Source organism: Macaca thibetana, chromosome 13 (assembly GCF_024542745.1).
Source record: "Macaca thibetana thibetana isolate TM-01 chromosome 13, ASM2454274v1, whole genome shotgun sequence".
In the NCBI taxonomy this organism is placed as follows: domain Eukaryota; kingdom Metazoa; phylum Chordata; class Mammalia; order Primates; family Cercopithecidae; genus Macaca; species Macaca thibetana.
The window spans coordinates 36,155,366-36,176,032 of NC_065590.1; the positions used below are offsets into that span (position 1 = coordinate 36,155,366).

A 20,667-nucleotide genomic window follows, 5' to 3' on the forward strand; every position below is an offset into this window, starting at 1 on the left:
GTCCAGGAGTTCAAGGCTGCACTGACCTATGATTGCACCACTGCACTCCAGCCTGAGTGACAGAGGGAGACCCTGTCTCAAACAGAAAATTGAGGAGTTTCTGCAACAACCTCTCGGTTTTCATAATTCACTAGAACAATTTCATAATTCACTAGAACAATTCACAATTTCATAACAATTCACAATTTCATAACAATTCACAATTTCATAATTCACTAGAACAATTCACAGTACTATACTTACTATTCATTTCTTGTAAAGGACAAAAACAACCTGATGAAGAGGTACACAGGGCAAGGCCCAGTGGGGTCCCAAGTGCAGGAGACTCTGTCTCTGTGGAGTCAGGGCACGACACCCTCCTGGCATGTGGACCACCAATCCCAAAGCTCCTTGAATCTCATTTTTCAAGAGTCTATATATAGCCCAGACCCCAGGCCGTCTCCTGCACCTGGAGGTCTGGGAGAGTAGAGAATGGGAGTGGGTGGCTGAAAGTCCCAATCTTCTAAAGTCTAATCCCATGTTTGGTCTTTCTGGGACCAGCCTCCAGCCTGAAATTATCTAAGGGTCCACCCTGTGTCACCTCGTTAGCATAAATCCAAGGATAGTCCTAAGGGGCTTATTATGAATAACAAAAGACACTCCTGTCACCCAGAAAACTCTAAGGGTTTTAGGAGTTCTGTGTCAGGAACTGAGATGAAGACCAAACACATTTTTACAGAGTTGTACCTTGGTATTTGCGGGGGATTGGTTCCAGGACCCCCACGGGTACCAAAGTCCACAGATGTTCAAGTCCTTTGTACAAAATCGTGTGGTATTTTTATATAACCTCCACACAGCCTCCTGTATACTATAATTCAGTTGTGAGGCCCCAAGTGGCTGGCCACCCCGCCTCCTCCTTTGACCTGCAAATATCGGCTGACCTGGCCCCTCCTTTACCTGACTCCTTTTACTTAAGAGGTTCTGGGGCTAGAATTAAAGGTCAGCCATAGTCATAAGGATGTTTTCTATGCAAAGCTGAGACCCGCTTCCTAGGTGGCCAGTCCCAGCCTCCAGAGAAGAAGAGGTGTGTTTGGGGTTATGCTGGATGCGGCAGAGGTTGGGATGATGGGGCTGAGAACTGATGGGAAAGTGCTAATGGGAAGAGGAAGAAAATAGAGCAGATGGGTGTCTGGGAGCCTCTAGGGGAGGGGCCCACTGGGGCGGGTTTCTGCAGTCAGGCGGGGAGGGAGGAAGAGCTGGGAGGGTGGTCAGGACCTCTGTCAAGAGCATAGAAGTGTGGGTGTCTTAGCTTTGCTTCCACTGCCATTGGTCTGCGGGACGGCCCTTCCAGGAGCCAGTGGCTGGGAGCAGTGCTGGAGGATCAAGGAAGCAGAGATGGATGGTGAGGCAGTCCGCTTCTGCACAGATAACCAGTGTGTCTCCTTGCACCCCCGAGGTGAGAAAACTGGGGCCCCAGCTCATGCCCAGTGAGGGATTAGCCTGCCTGTCCTTTGGCCCTCTGCCATAAGGCAGCTTATTGCTGTCTTATTGCTCTCCCCAGACCCTTGTCCTTGGGGATGCAGACCTGTCAAGAGAAAGGGGATGAACTTTGAATTCAGAATCCTGGCTCTGCACACTGAGCCGGTCCTGTGAGGCCTCCCTCCCTTCCTTTCTTGTTTCATTTAAACAACACTTTTGTTGCTCTGTGCCCTGTGCCAGGTTCTGTGCCTTGTGCACCACCAAAGCCTCCTTGAGATTTGGAGAGCAGTGGTCTCGGTCTCAGAGCCCCTTGCCTCTGTGTTGCTACCATGCCCACACCTCGTTCTGGTGAACAGTCCAGAGTGTTTCATCTTCCTTCTCCATAACCACTTGCATGATAAGCATGGCAGGGGTTCTCATCCCCATTAGACAACCCAGGAAATGGAACCAGATAGTCTGACTGTGTCTCAGCCTGCACAGCACCCTCTCACCTTGGACACTGGCTTCTCCCCTACAGGGGTGGACTCTGTGGCAACGGCTTCTGCAGCCCCCAAGATACCAAGGCTCATTCAGGCTACCCCGGCATTTATGGCTGTGACCTTGGTCTTCTCTCTTGTGACTCTCTTTGTAGTGGGTAAGCCCCCAGGTGACCCAAATCTCACTGACTCTCTCTCCTTTCAGCACAAAGTTCTAAGGGCCCCAGATGCACCTCTCTGGGCCTCTCTGCTCCCAGAAAGATCATTCTACCTCCAGCTCCAGGCCCAAGCCACAGCTTTTCTGGGACCAGATAGAGGCCACTGTCCAAGAGGGAGCATCCCAAGAACTGAGGTTCATGAGGGAGGGTCTTTGCTGCTATTTTCCCGGTTCTGGAACCCTACTTGTGTATGGGACAGTGTATCCTCCCAGTCTCAGGGCTGGGGATTTGCTGACCTGGGAAAATGGAATGTCTCAGTTCAACAGCACACAAGACCTGTGCCAAAGCCTGTGCAAGCCATGATTCTGGGAGACAACATTACTGGGCATTTACCTTTTGAACCCAACAGTGAGTAGCCACAGTGGGGGTGGGATGCGGAGGGAGCCGGGACCTTCAGATGCTCAGACCCTAGGATGAACTTCTCCCCCAGTACCACCAGACCACTGAATGGGTTCCACCATCCTCATAGAAAGAGATAATTTTTTAAAAACACAGTTTTATTGCGGTCTAATGGTGTACATATTTAAAGCATACAATCTGATAAGTTTTGATATATGTATGTGCCCCCAAAACCATCACCACAATCATCATCACATAGTCATCCTCCTCACCCCAGAGTTTCCTTGTGGCTCTCTGTAATTCCTTCCTCTCCGTTCCTCCCCTCATCCCTGGGCAGCCACAGATCTACATGCTGTAACTACAGATTAGTTTGCTTTTTCTAGCGTTTTATAGAAAAGGGATCATAGAGTATGTACTCTTTGTTCTTTACTAGTCATGTAATTTGCAAATATTTTCTCTCAGTCTGTGACTTGTCTTTTCATTCTCTTAAGATTTTAATTTTGATAAAGTCTAATTTATCATTTTATTTCTGTTATGGATTATTCTCATGGTCTCATATGTGAGAAATCTGCCTAATCCAAGGCCACAAAGATGTTCTCCTTTGTTTCTGGAAATTGTAAAGTTTTTAGTATTACATTTAGGTCTCTGCCTCATTTGAGTTAATTATTGTATAATGGTGTGAAATGGATTGTTCCAGCACCATTTGTTGAAAAAGTTATCTTTCTCCATGAGTTGCCTTTGCACCTTGGTTGAAAATCAATTGTCCATATGTGTGGGGGTCTACTTCTGGATTCTCCATTCTGTTACATTGATTTATTTGTCTATCTTTACAAAGCAGAATCTTTGACTGAACTTCCAGTACCTTGAAAGGTCTCTTCTCTTACGTTAGCACAGTGACTGAGGTCTCACACATTTACATAGGCAGTGCATGAGAAATAGAGAATGGATGCTCCAGAAAGGGTCCCTGCCAACTTGAGTTTTTCTCCCTATTCCTGAGGGGAGATTGGAATCAGAAGGGGATCATGGATGTATGAGATTAGGTCCTAGTTCGTGAGGTCAATAAAGGATGCCAGCAGGACCAGAGGTAGATGCACATGAGGTTGGTGGGAAAGACCTTGCAGATTAAAGGAGGCTGCAGAGTGTCCTTCAATGACCCCAGCACAAGGCTTTTTACTCAGGTTTCCTGTATCCTCAAACTGTTCTGTAGGGACCCTTGCCCTGTGTAACACTGGGGGTGCTGGCTCTTTAAAAGGCCATTTCAGCTGAGGTCCAGTGTTAGTTACCTGGAGGGCATGGCATGCCTCTATCATAACCCTGTGGGTTGAACAGGGTACTTCCTCCAAGTGCAACTTTTTTGTTTTGTTTTTGTTTCTTTCCTTTGTGTTTTCTTCTCCATGGAATTCGCCGTCATAAAACTTATGTTTGCGGTGGTTTTTAGCATGTAACAATGGTGAATCAAGAGCCTCTATGCTTGGTGTACAAATATAATGTAGGACTAACCACAGGCTTTATTCATATCTATTTTCTTTCCCATAACAACCCATCTATGGTCAAATTTCAGTAAAATTAAACTTCAACAGCTCTAAATGATATAATCGGTTACTTTCAAGTTGAGCAATTATAATGACAAAATAATCCAAGCCTTACCAGCATGACTCCTGGTGGCAGCTGGCTTACAGCAGGCAAGCATTTCAATCCTTCTGACCCCATCATTTGTGTGTAACAGTTAATTAGATCTTTGTTTCTTGGCCCACATTCTCAGGTGGACCATCCCCAGGGTCTGGGTGGCTGTGTGACCAGCAGGGTGCTTGGCGGAGCTGTGCAGTACCCATTTCACTTGCAAATGTTAAGAACACTCTGGTTGGCCCATACAACGCTACCCTACATAATGGGCCTCTTTGGCTGCCTTCTTCACTTCCTCCCTCCAGATCATCACCACTTTGGCAGGGAGGCAGAAATGCAAGAGCTTATCCAGATATTGAAAGGCCACATGGAGAATTCCAGCGCCTGGGTAGCAGAGATCCAGATGTTGAGGTGCAGAGTGGACAATGTCAATTTGCAGCTCCAGCTGCTCGATGATCATCTGGGAAACACCAGTGCTGACATCCAGATGGTAAAAGGAGTTCTAAAGGATGCCACTACACTGAGTTTGCAGACCCAGATGTTAAGGAGTTCCCTGGAGGGAACCAATGCTGAGATCCAGAGGCTCAAGGGAGGCCTGGAAAAGGCAGATGCTTTAACTTTCCAGACCCAGAATTTCTTAAAAAGCAGTTTAGAAAACACCAGCATTGAGCTCCACATGCTAAGCAGAGGCTTAGAAAATGCAAACTCTGAAATTCAGATGTTGAATGCCAGTTTGGAAATGGCAAATGCCCAGGCTCGGTTAGCCAATAGCAGTTTAAAGAACGCTAATGCTGAGATCCATGTTTTGAGAGGCCATCTAGATAGGGTCAATGACTTGAGGACCCAGAGCCAGGTTTTAAGAAGTAGTTTGGAAGGAGCCAATGCTGAGATCCAGGGACTAAAGGAAAATCTGCAGAATACAAATGCTTTAAACTCCCAGACCCAGGCCTTTATAAAAGGCAGTTTCGACAACACCAGTGCTGAGATCCAGTTCCTAAGAGGTCATTTGGAAAGGGCTGGTGATGAAATTCACATGTTAAAAAGGGATTTGGAAACGGTCACAGCCCAGACCCAAAAAGCAAATGGCCGTCTGGACCAGACAGATGCTCAGATTCAGGTATTCAAGGCAGAGATGGAAAATGCCAATACCTTAAATGCCCAGATTAGGGTTTTAAATGGTCATAAGAAGAATGCCAGCAGAGAGATGCAGACCCTAAAACAAGAAATGAAGAATGCTTCGGCTTTAACTTCCCAGACCCAGATGTTAGACAGCAATCTGCAGAAGGCCAGTGCTGAGATCCTGAGGTTAAGAGGGGATCTAGAGAACACCAAAGCTCTAACCATGGAAATCCAGCAGGAGCAGAGTCGCCTGAAGACCCTCCACAAGGTTGTTGCTTCACAGGAACAGCTACAAAGAATCCAAAGTAAGTGGGAGTGGAGAGTCCCGCTGGGAAGGGCACAGTCTCTTGAGAGGGTAGAGTCTCCTGCCTCATCAGCCTCTTTTCTACTGCAACATGCATCTCCCGGACCAAATCCAAGGAAATGGGCCTGAAGAGCCTGGGCAGTGGTGGAGATGGTGTGCAGTGGGAAGTTCCTGCTCTCGTGTTGCTTATAACCTGGTCACAGTGACCAAATGAACACGGGAAACCAACTGTAAATGGTGCACGTGTGTGATAAGGACAGCATGGGCTAGTGGGCCACACAGCCTTATTTCCGACTTCCCGCTATCCCAAATGGTATGATCTTGAGCATGTTACTTACCTTCTCTGAGCTACACTTTTCTCATCTGCAAGGGGGAGACAATAATATTTGCATCACAGTGAGGATCCAATGAGGTCACACATGTAAGGCCTTTAACAAAGTACCCAGCATTCATGCCCTCACCTGATTCTTTATGGAGGCCCTGTGATGTGCTGGGTAAAAAAGTGAATAAGGTGTAATAGGTACCCTTGAGAAGCTTACAGGCTAGTAGTACAGACATGCATGAAAGACACACAGACAGGTGTAAGACTGATAGGTTAAAAGCAGGTACTGAGAACTGGGGTTGGGGGCAGAACAAAAAGAAAGGAAAAGGAATCTTCTAGGGGGAGGGAAGAGATCTGTGGGGAAAGGATCCAAAGACGCTTTGTGACAAGATGGCTCTTGAACTTCGTCCTGAAGGATGAATAGGTGTTTGCCAAGCAAATAGGGTAATAGAGCAGTAGGTTTACAGGCATGGAAACACAAAATCATGAGGTTCTGGAAACTTCAGCCAGTTCTGTTTGACTGGCCTATGGACAAGAGGGCAGCTGAGAGACAGAAGGGAGTGTTTGGGGCAGCCACTGAAGAAATGGGGGCTGACAAATGAGGGCTTGGTGGGCAGCAGTGACGTTCCACTTTCCTGCTTTGCCTGGTTCCTGGTCTGGGGTCAGAGGCCCCCTTCTTCACACCTCTGCTGGTGCCCCAATGTGCTTATTCCTCCCAGCTCTCACTGCTGCTTTAGGTGAGACCAGTGTTTCTCCACTTTGGGGCCCCCTGGAATCGCCCAAGGAGCTTTGAAAATACTGATACCTGGGGACCCACCTCCAGAACTCTGATTTTTTTTTTGGTGAGGGTATCTGGCATCAGGATTTTTTTTTAACTCCCTAGTTCTCACATCTCGGCTGAGAACCATTAGCTTAATTTTTTTTCTTAAAGGGCAAAGAAATATATATCTTAGGCTTTGGGGCTGTACAGTCTCTGTTACAACTTTTCAACTCTGTTCAGAATTATAAAGCAAAAGAAAAAGACAGTAAACTAATGAGAATGGCTATGCTCCAATAAACTTTATTAAAAAGACACTGCTGACAGGTTGGAGTTTGCCAGTTGTTGGTTTAGACGACTAGTTCTGGGCATCAGAACCACCAGAGGGCTTGCTGAAGCAGATTATTAAAACATAATTTTGGATTCAGGAGGGCTTTGGTGGTCCTGAAAATTTGCATTTCTACCACGTTGTCAGGTGATGCTGATGGTCTGGGACCACACTTCTCCAGCCCCTGATTTACACCCATCTCTTACCGGGATTTTCGCCATTGTGTTATCATTGGTGTTTCTGGCCTGATCAAGAGTGCCTTCTTCTGGTTCAGCTTCCACCAGGTTGACATTTTTCCAGTGCAAATCTGGACGTATTACCATCCTTCTCAAAACCTTGCAGTGCTTCCCATTGCTCATAGGGGAAAAAAATTCAAACTCTTTTACATGGGATGTACCATTTAGTGTTGGTGAACCTGTCCAAATTCATCGCTCACCCATCCTTTATGTCCCGAGAATACCAAGTAGCTTGAATAGATCAGGCCATGCCAGGCTGTTACAGACCTTTATGCCTTTGTGCTGATGCTTTTCCCAGCCTGGGGTGCTCTCCTTGACACTGAACACCTGGAAAACTCTTCCTCAGTCATTTAAGATTCAGCTCCAGGCTGGGCACAGTGGCTCACACCTGTAATCCCAGCACTTTGGGAGGCCAAGGCAGGGGGATCACCTGTAGCCAGGAGTTTGAGAGCAGCCTGGCCAACATGGCAAAATCCCATCTCTACTAAAAAACACAAACACAGAGCCAGGCACGGTGGTGGGCACCTGTAATCCCAGCCACTCAGGAGGCTGAGGCAGGAGAATCGCTTGAACCCGGGAGGCAGAAGTTGCAGTGAGCTGAGATCGTGCCATTGCACTCCAGCCGGGGCATCCATAGCAAAACTCTGTCTCAAAAAACAAAAAAATACTCAGCTCCAGTAACATCTCATCCAGGGTGTCCTTCATAAGCCCCACCTCCTGCTCAGATGAAACAGACCATACCTTCTTCCATGACTATTCTACTGTGCATGTGTTTTTTAATCAATGCATCTTCAACACCTTTTCTCCATCTGTCTCATTTACTAGACTCTAAGTTCCTTAAGGGCATCAATCATGCCTGATTGATCTTTGTACAGTGTGGCAGTGGCTAGCTCGAAGAAGTTAAGGAACGTTGCACAATGCACGTTGAACGAAAGAACAATTTGGTGATTAATTGAACTTGTGTGGTACCATTTCAAACAGCTGTGGCATAGATGATGTCAAAGAGCAGGCTATTGTGGCAAGGAGGGATGAAAGAGCTGACAGAATCGGGGCTTGTGCTCACAGGATGAGCTGTAAGAGTTTGAAAAATGGAAGACCAGGCAGACCAGGTGATGACCAGGTCCCAGGATGGCCATGGGTGTGGCAGTGGAAGTGGATGGAGATGAAGACAAGGAAATGAGTAAGGCTATGGGATAGCTGTAAAATCCCCAGGGAATATGGCAGGAGTTGGGGTGGAGAGGACTGTCAGGTGGTAGCAATGAGTTGGGAGAGAGGGCAGTATAGCCAGGAAGTAGGTATCTGGAAAAGAGAGCTGCCTGAGCCTCCCAGGAGGGCCCAAGCCAGGTGTCTTGAGCACTGCTTCCTGGAGTGCTGGGTAGTGAGACGGCAGTGCAGCCCCCCAGGCCTTGCTCCTGGAGCACTGGGCATCAAGAATTGCATGAGCTTGTGAACCTCAGTGGGCAGGCCCCAGAGAGGTCAGAAAAGTTCCCTCTGAGACCCCCACCAGCAGCTCCTGGTTCTCTTTTCTCCCCAGTCTTTGCTCCAGGTCAACTTCTCCAGATGGTCCTGCAAGCCTGGAAGTTCAATGGTGGAAGCTTATATTATTTTTCTCATGTCAAGAAGTCTTGGCATGAGGCTGAGCAGTTCTGTGTGTCCCAGGGAGCCCACCTGGCATCTGTGGCCTCCAAGGAGGAGCAGATCAGAGCTACGAGCATTATTGGTGGAATTGGTGTGGAATAAGGGACTGTGGTGTTTTGGCCTTCCTGCTCTCAGCGGGTATGACAGAGACCTCCATGTCTCCTCTGCCAGGCAGGGAGCAAATATTGATTGAGTTCTGATGAGCACATGCACTGGAGGTAGAACCACGGATGGCAAACCTCCATGTCTTCCATGCATGAGGGAGATACCAGAGGTCAAGAGACATCAGCAGGAAGGAAGGCCAAGGGCATCAGGTGATGCCCTTAAGTGCTAGGAGCACATTTCCCTTCTCATGCATTTAGTTTTCCCTCAGGCTTGCTTCCAGTCACCTTTTTTTTGGAGACAGTGTCTCTTTCTGTCATCCAGGGTGGAGTGCAGTAGCCTAATCATGGCTCACTGCAACCTTGACCTCCTTGCTCAAGCGATCCTCCCACCTCAGACCTCTGAGTAGCTCAGCTCCCCTGAGTAGCTGTGACTACAGGCGCACAACACCACATCCGGCTATTTTTTGGGAGTATTTTTTTGTAGAGATGGGGTATCGCCATGTTGCCCAGGCTGGTCTCAAACTCACGGGCTCAAGTTATTCACCCACGTGGGCCTCCCAAAGTGCTGGGAGTGAGCCACTGCATCTGGCCTGTCTTGATTTTAATGTCAGTTAATCCAGCTGCTTTAGAGGGCCCATGAACAGGAGACCCAGGCTTCTTGGGAAGACCAGGCACACAACTCTGAGTCTGAGGACCACCAAATGCAATACTGTCCCAGGTGGCTCATCTGTCGTGGTCCTTATTAGAACTTGCCAGAATTACTAACAAAGAACCACAGTGTTTGTGGTCCAATTTGACTTGCAGAACTGCCCACCCCCTGTGGCTCTCCTGAGACCACTGTTACTGATCTGAAAAAGAACATGCAACTTTGTAAACCACATCTTCTTAACAAGCTATGGGAGGCGCTGGCCCTATGGTCACGGCAGAGGGGATGGCAGCGCTGAGGCAGAACAGGCAGGGCACCAAGGCACAGGATATCTAGAATTGGCCTGATGAATCCTTTGATGAAGTGGACAATACACTAGCTGCTCAACAGTATATTTAACAGAACATAAGAGCAGATTACTCCAATATTGACAAAATTCTTGAAGCACCTAATGGCCAAGATGAATGTGTATGGAAGTATGAACATTTAAGGCAATTGTGCCTTGAGCTAATTTGACTTGCTGTCAAACTTCAGAGTGAATGCCATCCAGATACTTGTACTCAAATGACAGCAACTGAATAGTGGATTTTTCTTTGTGCAGCTCATAAAACTCCAAAAGAGTGTCCTGCTGTAGACTATACTAGACACACACTTAATGGTGCTGCATGTCTTCTGAAGAGCAATAAATATTTTTCCAGCAGGGTTAGCATAAAGAAATCATCTGTAGTGAAACCAAAATCAGTATGCCGTGAGATTTACAGAATATTTTCACATGTTTATTTCCCATCATCAGCAGATGTTTAATGAATATGAAAATTAAGCATTTTTGTGTCATCAGTTTATTAAATATGTGATGAAATATAATTTGATGTCCAAGGATAACCTGATTGTACCAATTTTAGAAGAGGAAGTACAGAATTCAAGTTCTGGGGAAAGTGAAGCATGAAGGAAATCATATGGAAAAATGTACTGATCACATAATTAACATTAGTTATGTACTGTATATATCATTTTAGACACATCAATCATGTATCCATATTATAGTTTCTTTGTTTAGTATAGGTTTTTGTATCCTGTGTTTGCCTTTTAAAATGGGAAATATTTTTTTTTTTTTTTTTTTTTGAGACAGAGTCTTGCTCTGTTGCCCAGGCTGGAGTGCAATGGTGCGATCTTGGCTCACTGCAACCTCCACCTCCCGGGTTCAAGTGATTATCCTGCCTCAGCTTCCCTGATAGCTGGGGTTACAGGTAACTGCCATCATGCCCTGCTAATTTTTGTATTTTTAGTAGAGAAGGGGTTTCACCATGCTGGCCAAGCTGCTCTCGAACTCCTGACCTTGGGCGATCCACCCACCTCGGCCTCCCAAAGTGCTGGGATTACAGGAAGGAGACACTGCGCCCGGCCTAAAATGGGAAATACTTTTTAAGTTATTCATAAGCTGTATATTCACCAGTGTGGCACTCATGGTTTTTAAATAAGATTAGTATTATCTGTTTATAATGCCTGTTAATAAAAGAATTTACAGTTTGGTAACATTGCTGCTAAACAATCATTGGATCACAATCCTCATCAAACAAACCCATCTATACAAAAAAAAAAAAAAATGAGTGAGAGCTTGATGTTTCACATAAGCCATTTCCTAAAGAAGTAGAAATGTTTTCCTTTGGTTTTACCCTGAATTTAGCTATCTTAAAAAATTCTATAGTACGTAGTTTTATCTTACCTCTTAACTTTCTCCAAATGAGATAAAAGTGTTTTAAAATTCTGTTTACAGTTTTTGATATGCATATATAATTATGTGTACATCTATAAGCAGGTTCTCCAGGTGGCCTGGAGAACTGGCTCCACACACACAAGGCAAACAATGACACTGCCTTTTCTCTGCAGGCATTTCTGGTAGAGGTCACAGGTCAAGCGTACTACTGGATCGGTCTCACTGACGGGGGCACAGAGGGCTCCTGGTGCTGGACAGACGGGACACCATTCAACGTCGCCCAGAACAAAACGTGAGTCTAGCCACCATCTGGCACTGTCCCGGGCACTGTCTTTGGTGGGCCTAGCTACACACTGTGTGTCCCTTCCCAGTAAGTGGTAGTGTTGTGTGTATATGTGTGTGTGATGTGTGTGATGTGTATGTGGTGTATGTGTGGTGTGTGTGCCATGTATGTGGCATGTGTAATGCATGTGGTATGCGAGGTATGTGTGTGTTATGTATGTGATGTGTGTGTGTTTGGACACACAGGCATGGTCATCGCTCTTACCTGGACTCCTACATAGAGGGTCTTTAGGAAAAGACAGGTCCTGAGGCTGGCATGCAGCCAATGAGTGGGTCTTTCTGTTTTTTTCTCCCTACCCTACTCAGGCCTGGTTCCAAGGGATCCCGCCCCCTCAGAAGGCATATTAGTGTGAATTCTGGGGTGGGAGCTTGCAGCTTCATAGACACCCCTCCCTGTTTCTGGATCCTCAGTAACTAAGGGCAACCTGAGCACAGACACCCTCAGGGTACTCCTTCTCCCAGCCCTGTCCCCATCCTAGGACCACTAGCGGATGAAGGACCCATCTCATGTCAGTTCCCTAGACCCATCACACGTCAGCTTCCTAAGCCACAGCATGGGGAAGGGACGTTTCCTTCATCCAACAGAATAAACCCCGTTGTCTCCAGGTTTTGGGAAAGGAATCGGCCTGACAACTGGCAGCACAAGAATGGGCAGACTGAAGACTGTGTCCACATTCAGCAGAAGTGGAATGACATGACCTGTGACACCCCCTATCAGTGGGTGTGCAAGAAGCCCATGGGCCATGGTGTGGCCTGAGGGCAGGCCAGAGCTGAGGGGCTGCTCCTGCCCGCCAATACTGACCCTCCTCCTAATGGATGCCTTCGGAGCCTCTGAGCTCTACTTGTTCTCTGGGGCCTTCCGTTGGCCTTGCGGACTTCCTGCCTTGTTCTTTGATTTAGCCCTTTCGAACATGCTTACCTTGAGTGACTGGTGACATCAGTGGCTTCTCAAGGGAAGAGCCTTGCTGTGCCCCTGTAGCCCCTCAGCACCCAGCACAGGCCGGCCTGTCAGACAGCAGGTCCTCAATAAATACTTGCTGAATCAACAAAAGCTTCGTGCTTGCTTGTCCCTTGTGGCGGCCACTACACTCTCTCCTCCCTGGATTGGTTCTCCTTCCCTCAGTGTTCCTTCTGTCTCAAAACAAGCACACTTTTATTAAGGGCTTTATAGCTAGCAACTTTTTGCTAGTTTGTTGAAAACAGCAGAGGTTGAACACAAACTACAGGGACTTCATAGGAGTACAAAGTCCTAGCAGTCCTAGCTCTGTCGCCCAGGCTGGAGTGCAGTGGTGCCATCTCGGCACACTGCAATCTCTGCTTCCCAGGTTCAAACAATTTTCCTGCCTCAGCCTCCTGAGTAGCTGGGACTATAGGGACATGCCACTATGCCTGGCTAATTGTTTTATTTTTAGTAGAGATGGGGTTTCACCATGTTGGCCAGGCTGGTCTCAAACTCCTGACCTCAAGTGATCCACCTGCCTCGGCCTCCCAAAGTGATGAGATTACAGGCATGAGCCACCACACCCCGCCTATTTTTTTCTTTAAAAAAAAAGTAAAAAATATATATATATTTTTAGAGACAGGGTCTTGCTCTGTCGTCCAGGCTGGAGTACAGTGGAAAGAAAGAGTGAGGGGCACATTTTGACTGATTTTTCTTAGTCCCAGCACAGAAGTGTTGAATAAATCTTTTTTTAAAAAATGAAGGCAATATTAAAGTGCATGAGGTCAGATGTGCTCCTATTTTCTATTTAGGAGATGTGATAAGGTCGCTTATTCCCCAGTTAATAAGGCTGTCTTACACACGTTGTAGAGCAGAAAATCATAAACAACTTTAAAAAAATATTTTTAAATTAATTACTTTTTAGAGGCAAGGTCTCACTCTGTTGCCCAGGCTGCAGTGCAGTGGCATGATTATAGCTCACTGCAGCCTTGAACTCCTGGGCTTAAGTGATCCTCCCACCTCAGCCTCCCAAATAACTGGGACTACAAGTTCATGCCACTGTACCCAGATAATTTTTAAATTTTGGTAGAGATGGGGCTTTCTCTCTTTGTTTCCCAGGATGGTCTCGAACCTCTGGCTTCAAGCCCTCTTCCTACTCAGCATCCCAAAGTGTGGGATGATAGGCAAGAGCCACCATGCCTGGCCTTAAAAGAACTTTAAAAGGCAGTCCTTATTAGCAAGGTACTTCCTGACTTTAGGGATAAAGCATCAATGGATGCTTTATCTTATTGTACAACCAAAAGACTGGCAGCTGGTGTTTACCTTTTCCCTTAAAGGATCAGGGGTTAGCAGCTTTATGGATAAGGGCAGTCCTTATCATATAAGCCCAACTATATTTGCACAAAACAGTAGAGTTAGTCTATCCCTTTCTGCTTTAAATTCTGGTGTTTGCTTTTCTTCTTTACTAACAAATGTCCTTTGTCGCATTTTCTCCCCCTCAGAGTAGAACACTTTCATTTACATTAAAAATCTGTTCAGCCTGGACACAGTGGCTGATGCCTGTAATCCCAGTACTTTGGGAGGCCAAGGCAGGTGGATTGCTTGAGCCCACGGGTTCGTGACCAGTCTGGGCAACATGGCGAAATCCTGTCTGAACAAAAAATACAAAAATTAGCAGGGTGTGGTGGCCGCACCTGTAATCCCAGCTACCTGGGAGGCTGAGACACAAGAATCACTTGAACCTGGGAGGGGGACACTGCAGTGAGCCGAGATTACGCCACTGCACTCCAGCCTGGGTGACAGAGTGGGACGCTGTCTCAAAAAAAAAAAAAAAAAAAAAAAAAAAAAACCCAGAAAACAAAACAAAACAAAAACAACAACAAAAAAACCTGTTTAGGAAGATACCTTTTCTCTTGCATGATTTTCTGGAAACTTGTCTACTGCCTCTTGGTTGACAGAAGCTGCTTCTCCTGTCACATGCACATTTTAAAAGCCACACCTCTTTCTGAAACTATCAAACCATCCTTTCCTGGCAATACATTCTCCTGCTTTAGATTCTTTACCTTCCTTTTTCTTTGAGTTGTCATTAATGGATTTTGCTTTTTCTCAAATGATATTCAAGTCTGTAGGTATGCCTTTCTTATGGCAATCCTGAATCCACATAAAAACTGCATTTTTCAGTAAGAGATTAAAAAGATATTTTGCAAAAAGTGCAAGGTTTTTGTGCCTGCTGGTGTAGCTACAGTGATGGCTTCACAAATTTCCTTTTCTTTATTTTACAATTGTCCTTTGCAGGATTCAGTTGTCTTGAGGTGGCAGACAACCACAGCTGCAGATCTTTATAAATGGCACATATCAAGCAATTCAACTTTTTTGGATAATGAATGTCACGACTTTTCTCTGCTTTTTGGGAGTACTTTCAAACTTACTAGTGACATCGCATATGGATCCCATCATGTTATTCAAGGTTTATGATAGTGCACTGAAAATGAAAAATACATGAGAACTAAATCAGTTTTTACTGTCATATGCAATTTACTGGAGTGAGGAACTGCTCACGGGAGACGATTAGCATCACATAGTGTTTTAAGTGGATACTTAAACACTTGAGCTCACCATGGTAGCAACAGGAGGTGACTACAAAATTACCACAATAGTACAGTATGTGCCACAGTTAATTTACGCAGTTTTCATTTAATATTGCATCTTGAAGTTTGTTTACATTTCTCTTAACTGCAAATGGCACCGTGTATGGGCTGTAAGTGTTGATGTGCATACATTTTGATAAATGTTAATTTCTTATAATAGATTTGTATATATTTTACGTTAGTGAATGATAAAATTGATTTAGCATCTACATATATTTTATGCATTCATGACAGACCTAACTTTTTCTTATTTTTAAAAAAATATTTCAGCCAGGTGTGGTGGCTCATGCCTGTAATCCCAGCACTTTGAGATGCCAAGGCAGGAGGGCCACCTGAGGTCAGGAGTTCGCGACCAGCCTGGTCAACACAGTGAAACCCCATCTCTACTAAAAATACAAAAATTAACCAGGGTTGGTGGCAGGCACCTGTAGTCCCAGCTACTTGGGAGTCTAAGGCAGGAAAATCACTTGAACTTGAGAGGCAGACATTGCAGTGAGCTGAGATCATGCCATTGTACTCCAGCCTGGGCGACAGAGTGAGACTTTGTCTCAAAAAATAAAATAAAAAATATTTCTAGGCGCCTGGGCATGGTGGCTCACTCCTGTAATCCCTGCACTTTGGGAGGCTGAGGCGGGCAGATCACTTGAGGTCAGGAGTTTGAAACCAGCCTGACCAACATGACAAAACTTCATCTCTACTAAAAATAAAAAATAAAAAATTAGCCAGGGGTGGTGGTGCATGCCCGTAATCCCAGTTACTTGGGAGGCTGAGGCATGAGAATTGCTTGACCCTGGGGTGGCAGAGGCTGCAGTGAGCCGAGATCATGCCACTGCACTCCAGCCTGGGCAATAGAGCAAGACTCCATCTCAAAAAAATTTCTAGGCTGCATGGTTCATCTGAAAGTTTTTTTATATTGTGGCAAATCTCCAAAATTTTTTTCAAAATATTTATTGACAAAAATCCACGTACAAGTGGACCATGCTGTTCACACTTAGGTTGCTCATGGTTCAATTGCACGTACAAATGTTTGTATGTATATATATTTTTCTATGTATGTTTTCCTATTCTTTATTTTAGGGTTTTTCTAGCTTTGTGTCATCAGGAGGAAGTATTAAATAACGTGGCCTGCTTTCACTACTCACAATAGAAAAGACTTGGAACCAACTCAAATGTCCATCAAAGATAGACTGGATTAAGAAAATGTGGCACAGCCGGGCGCAGTGGCTCATGCCTGTAATCCCAGCACGTTGGGAGGCCAAGGCGGGCAGATCACGAGGTCAGGAGATCGAGACCATCCTGGCTAACACAGTGAAACTCCGTCTCTACAAAAAAAAATACAAAAAAGTTAGCCAGGTGTGGTGGCGGGTGCCTGTAGTCCCAGCTACTCAGGAGGCTGAGGCAGGAGAATGGCGTGCACTTGGGAGGCGGAGCTTGCAATGAGCCGAGATCGCGCCACTGCACTCCAACCTGGGCGACAGAACGAGAATGCGTTTAAAAAAAAAAAGCACATATATGCCATGGAATACTATGCAGCCATAAAAAAGGATGAGTTCACGTCCTTTGCAGGGAAATGGATGAAGCTGGAAACCATAATTACAAGCAAACTAACACAAGGACAGAACACTAAACACCACATGTTCTCACTCATAAGTGTGAGTTGAACAAGGAGAACACATGGATAGAGGTTGGGGAACATCACACACCAGAGCCTGTCGTGGGGTGGGGGTTGGGGGAGGGATAGCATTAGGAGAAATACCTAATGTAAATGACGAGTTGATGGGTGCAGCAAACCAACATGGCACATATATACCCATGTAACAAACCTGAACGTTGTGCACATGTACCCTAGAACTTAAAGTATAATCATAATAACATGGCTTACTTTTCTGGAATTTCCTGAGATTTCTTTGTGTCCTAGTATATGCTCACTCTTTATAAATGTTCTAGAGGTATATTTGTTAGATTAAGCTTATAATTTTCATTATGCAAACATTTTACATTCTCATTTATGTTTTGTCTACTCAATCAATTTCTCTGAGAGGATTTTTTAAAACTGTCTCATTATGTTTATCATTTTGTCACATTTTCCTTTTATTTCTAAGAGCCATATATATATATATATTTCAGTTACTTTTTTTCCAATCCAAACTGTATCCAGCTTTATTAAAGATACTTTCCATAAACAATCATGGTATTTCAGGCAGGACATAGGCAGACAATTATTAACAGTATACAACTTTCAAACTCCCTTCTTCAATGGACTACCAAAACTCAGAAAGCCACCATAAAACACAATGAAGTTTTCATATGATGCTCTGAACAGGGGAAGTTTAGAGTGAGAGTTGACGTTTCACATGTAGCATGTTGTTTAATAACTTTTCACGAGCCGACCCTGACTTTCAGGAAGTGAAATGAAAATTGCAGAATGTATCTGAAGAGCCGCAATCTAACAACGGAACCACTGCTTTTTAGACAGGTGTCCTCTCAGTGGCATCCCTGGAAAGTCCAGATTGCCTGACACACTGGTAACAAATGACTAGGGATCAGGTCCCAACAGATGTCTAGGCTTAAGAGAGTTAAGTCTATGCTGAAAGATGGACAGGGAGAAGAGGACATAAAAATGAATTGGTTTTTCCATACCCTAAGGCTTTTGTGCCAAGGTGGTCATGTGTATGAAAGTCAGGGAATCCCTCCTCCTGGGAGCCAAGAGGAAGTCTCCCAAAACCAGAAGGGAAAGGTGTTTTCCCCACATCACTCCAGCTTTGGAGACATTCTATTAGTGACATATGCCCCTTCCCCAAAAAACAACAATGAAGTGTTCTGTGTGCTAACAACATAGCTGAAAAAAAAACCAAAAAAACAAAAAAAAACCCAAAATTCTGCATTTTTATAAAACTTGATAAAAAATAGTATTTCAAACTGTACAGTCACCAGAAGTACACAGTTATCAAAAATGCACACACTTCACTTGGCCTCTCCAGCACCTTCAGCTTTCCTGACCTGGTCTGTTTTGGCATCTCCGTTTTCTGCAGGGTTATTTCCCTCCTTGCCAGCATCAGCTTTTCCCTTTTTCCCTTTGGGTACCTTCCCTCCCTTCTTGGCAGGGGCCTTTTTAGGCTTGGGTTCTGGCTTTGGAGGAGCAGGTTTAGCAGACAACCTCGTGGATCTTCTCTGTGGTGTGTCCTTCACCTTGGCTTTATCTCCTTTAGCATCCCCTTCAGTCTTCCTTTTGGGCATGGTGGTGGCAGTGACAGCAGCGGGACTTAGACACTGGGCCAGGGATGCAGCCACAAGTGGGCTTTGATCAGTCGGGGGGTCATTCTCGCTTCTTCTTACGTTTCAGTTACTTTGGTTAATGTCTAAAGATTCATAACTAACTACCCTCCATTGGCCCCCACTGTCTTTGAGACTGGGTCTTGCTCTGTCAACCAGGCTGGAGTGCAGTGGTGAGATCTTGACTCACTGCAGCCTTGACCTCTCAGTATATGTGATCCTCCCACCTCAGCCTTCCAAGTTGCTAGGACCACAGGCACATGCCACCACACCTAGCTAATTTTATTTATTTTTTGTAGAGATGAGGTCTCACCATGTTGCCCAGGCTGGTCTCAAACTCCTGAGTTCAAGCAATCCTCTTGCCTTGGCCTCCCCAAATGCTGGGATTACAGGCATGAGTCACTGTGCCTGGCCCAAGATCCATTAACTATCGTTTGTTTGTTTGTTTGTTTTTGTTTTTGTTTTGTTTTGTTTTTTGAGATGGAGTCTTTCTCTTTCACCCAGGCTGGAATGCAGTGGTATGATCTCTGCTCACTGTAACCTCTGCCTCCTGGGTTCAAGCGATTCTCCTGCCTCAGCCTCCCCAGTAGCTGGGATTACAGGCATGCACCACCATGCCTGGCTAATTTTTGTACTTTTAGTAGAGACAAGGTTTCACCATGTTGGCCAGGCTGGTCTCAAACTCCTGACCTCAACTGAACCGCCCGCCTCAGCCTCCCGAAGTGCTGGGATTACGGGCCCAGCCACTAGGATCCATTAACTCTGAAATCTACTTCAAGAATTTTACTTTATATCAATAATTATTCCTTCCAGGAACGTTCATTGCACGTCTACTATGTACCAAGCACTATTGTAGATTTTAGGGGTTCAACAGTGAACCAAACAGATAAAAATCCCAGCCCTCATGAGGCTAGCATTCTAGTAGGGAGCAGAGGTAGTTAGCACATTCAGCCCCTTCTCACAACCCCAGGAAGGAGTCCTGTGGAGAGGTGATGGTGTGGAGTAGCAAGGAACTGTTCATAATCAATCCAGCCGATCTCGCAGAACAGCAATGGGGCCCCGCAGCCTAAAGGTAACAAAGAAGTGGCTGGACTAGGGCAGGTAAACAGGAAGGACTCCCTCCTGCCAACTCCTCAGGGTCAATTCTTATGTCCCTGAAGTCCCCTTCTCTCCTTCAGGGGAGGTTCCGAAAATTGCAGTTTCCTCAAGAGAGAGGCAGAGGAATGAAGTTCTCCACAGACTGACTGGGACCATCTGGGGAGACAGAGTGCAGTCATCAGTTGCCCTCGGGGGAAGTGGCCAGCTTGTCTCGCTGGAGGGCCTGCCCGCCCTGCCTGCACTGCGGGAATTCTGTATACCTGCCACTCTCTGTGACCTTGGGTTGCTTTGGTGGCACTAGCAGGCTGTGACAGACAACTGCCACCACACGGGGTATGCTGTTGACACTCAGGTACCCACAGCCTTCTCTCCCAGAGATTTTTAGTCTTTGTGGGCATGTTGCTCACCGTGGAGGCTGGGGTCTCACTCACTATGATTTAGGGAACAACCTGACTCTAGCATAAGTAGGAGAAGCTATAGAAATTACAGTTGTTACTAAATGACTCTCAGACCTGGTTTTCCGGGGGCAGGGAGAAGTTTCTCACATTCTGGAGGAAGATGTAACAGCATTTTGAGGATGAGGGATGTCACTGGTTTAGAGGAAAATCTACACTTGCTTAGTCAGTAATTTTGAGTGTCTATCAACAAATGCCCAGCTCTTTTCATGCACTAGATACATACAGCATTCACTGCTCTGACACATGAATTTGGGCCTAGGCCCAACCCTTCCTGTGTGCCTCCACCATGCCTCTCAGAAGGACCCTTTCTTTTGTGTATTGCTCTCACTTATAAGAGCCAGTTATAAATTGTTACAATTATACCCCCAGTGAGAGCCCCAGGCCCCAGTGAGAATCATGGAAGAGTAAGTATGCCTTGGCTCCTCTTGGGAGGCACGAGGGTCCATGTGCTTTAGGATAGCCAGAGGGTCCATGCCATCTGGCTTCTTCCTGCAGGACAGGGCCCCAAGCCACAGACTGTCTATAGTGCAACCCTGCCTCACTCCCCAAAGCAGCTGCATCTCACTGCCTCTTGAATCTCCCCAAAGCCCTGCTTTTGTTGCAATCTTTGACTTCTTAGACCTGAC

General features: G+C 45.7%; 2 protein-coding genes and 1 pseudogene across 2 annotated transcripts; 2 read left to right on the plus strand and 1 right to left on the minus strand.

Annotated features, from left to right (window-relative positions):
• Window positions 1–1,374: 1,374 nt before the first annotated feature.
• CLEC4F (C-type lectin domain family 4 member F) lies at window positions 1,375–12,042 on the plus strand. Its single transcript, XM_050754444.1, has 7 exons — window positions 1,375–1,435; window positions 1,976–2,092; window positions 2,411–2,500; window positions 4,420–5,538; window positions 8,727–8,884; window positions 11,456–11,574; window positions 11,931–12,042. The coding sequence occupies exons 1-7, from the start codon at window positions 1,375–1,377 to the stop codon at window positions 12,040–12,042; spliced, it is 1,776 nt and encodes a 591-aa protein (XP_050610401.1).
• On the plus strand, window positions 9,836–10,514 carry LOC126934069 (MOB-like protein phocein; annotated as a pseudogene).
• A 5,932-nt stretch (window positions 12,043–17,974) lies between the features above and the next one.
• Window positions 17,975–18,449, minus strand: LOC126934099 (non-histone chromosomal protein HMG-17-like). The gene has a single exon (XM_050754576.1). It carries the CDS (start codon window positions 18,447–18,449, stop codon window positions 18,177–18,179), a length of 273 nt encoding a protein of 90 aa, XP_050610533.1. The 3' UTR covers window positions 17,975–18,176.
• Between the last annotated feature and the right edge of the window lie 2,218 nt (window positions 18,450–20,667).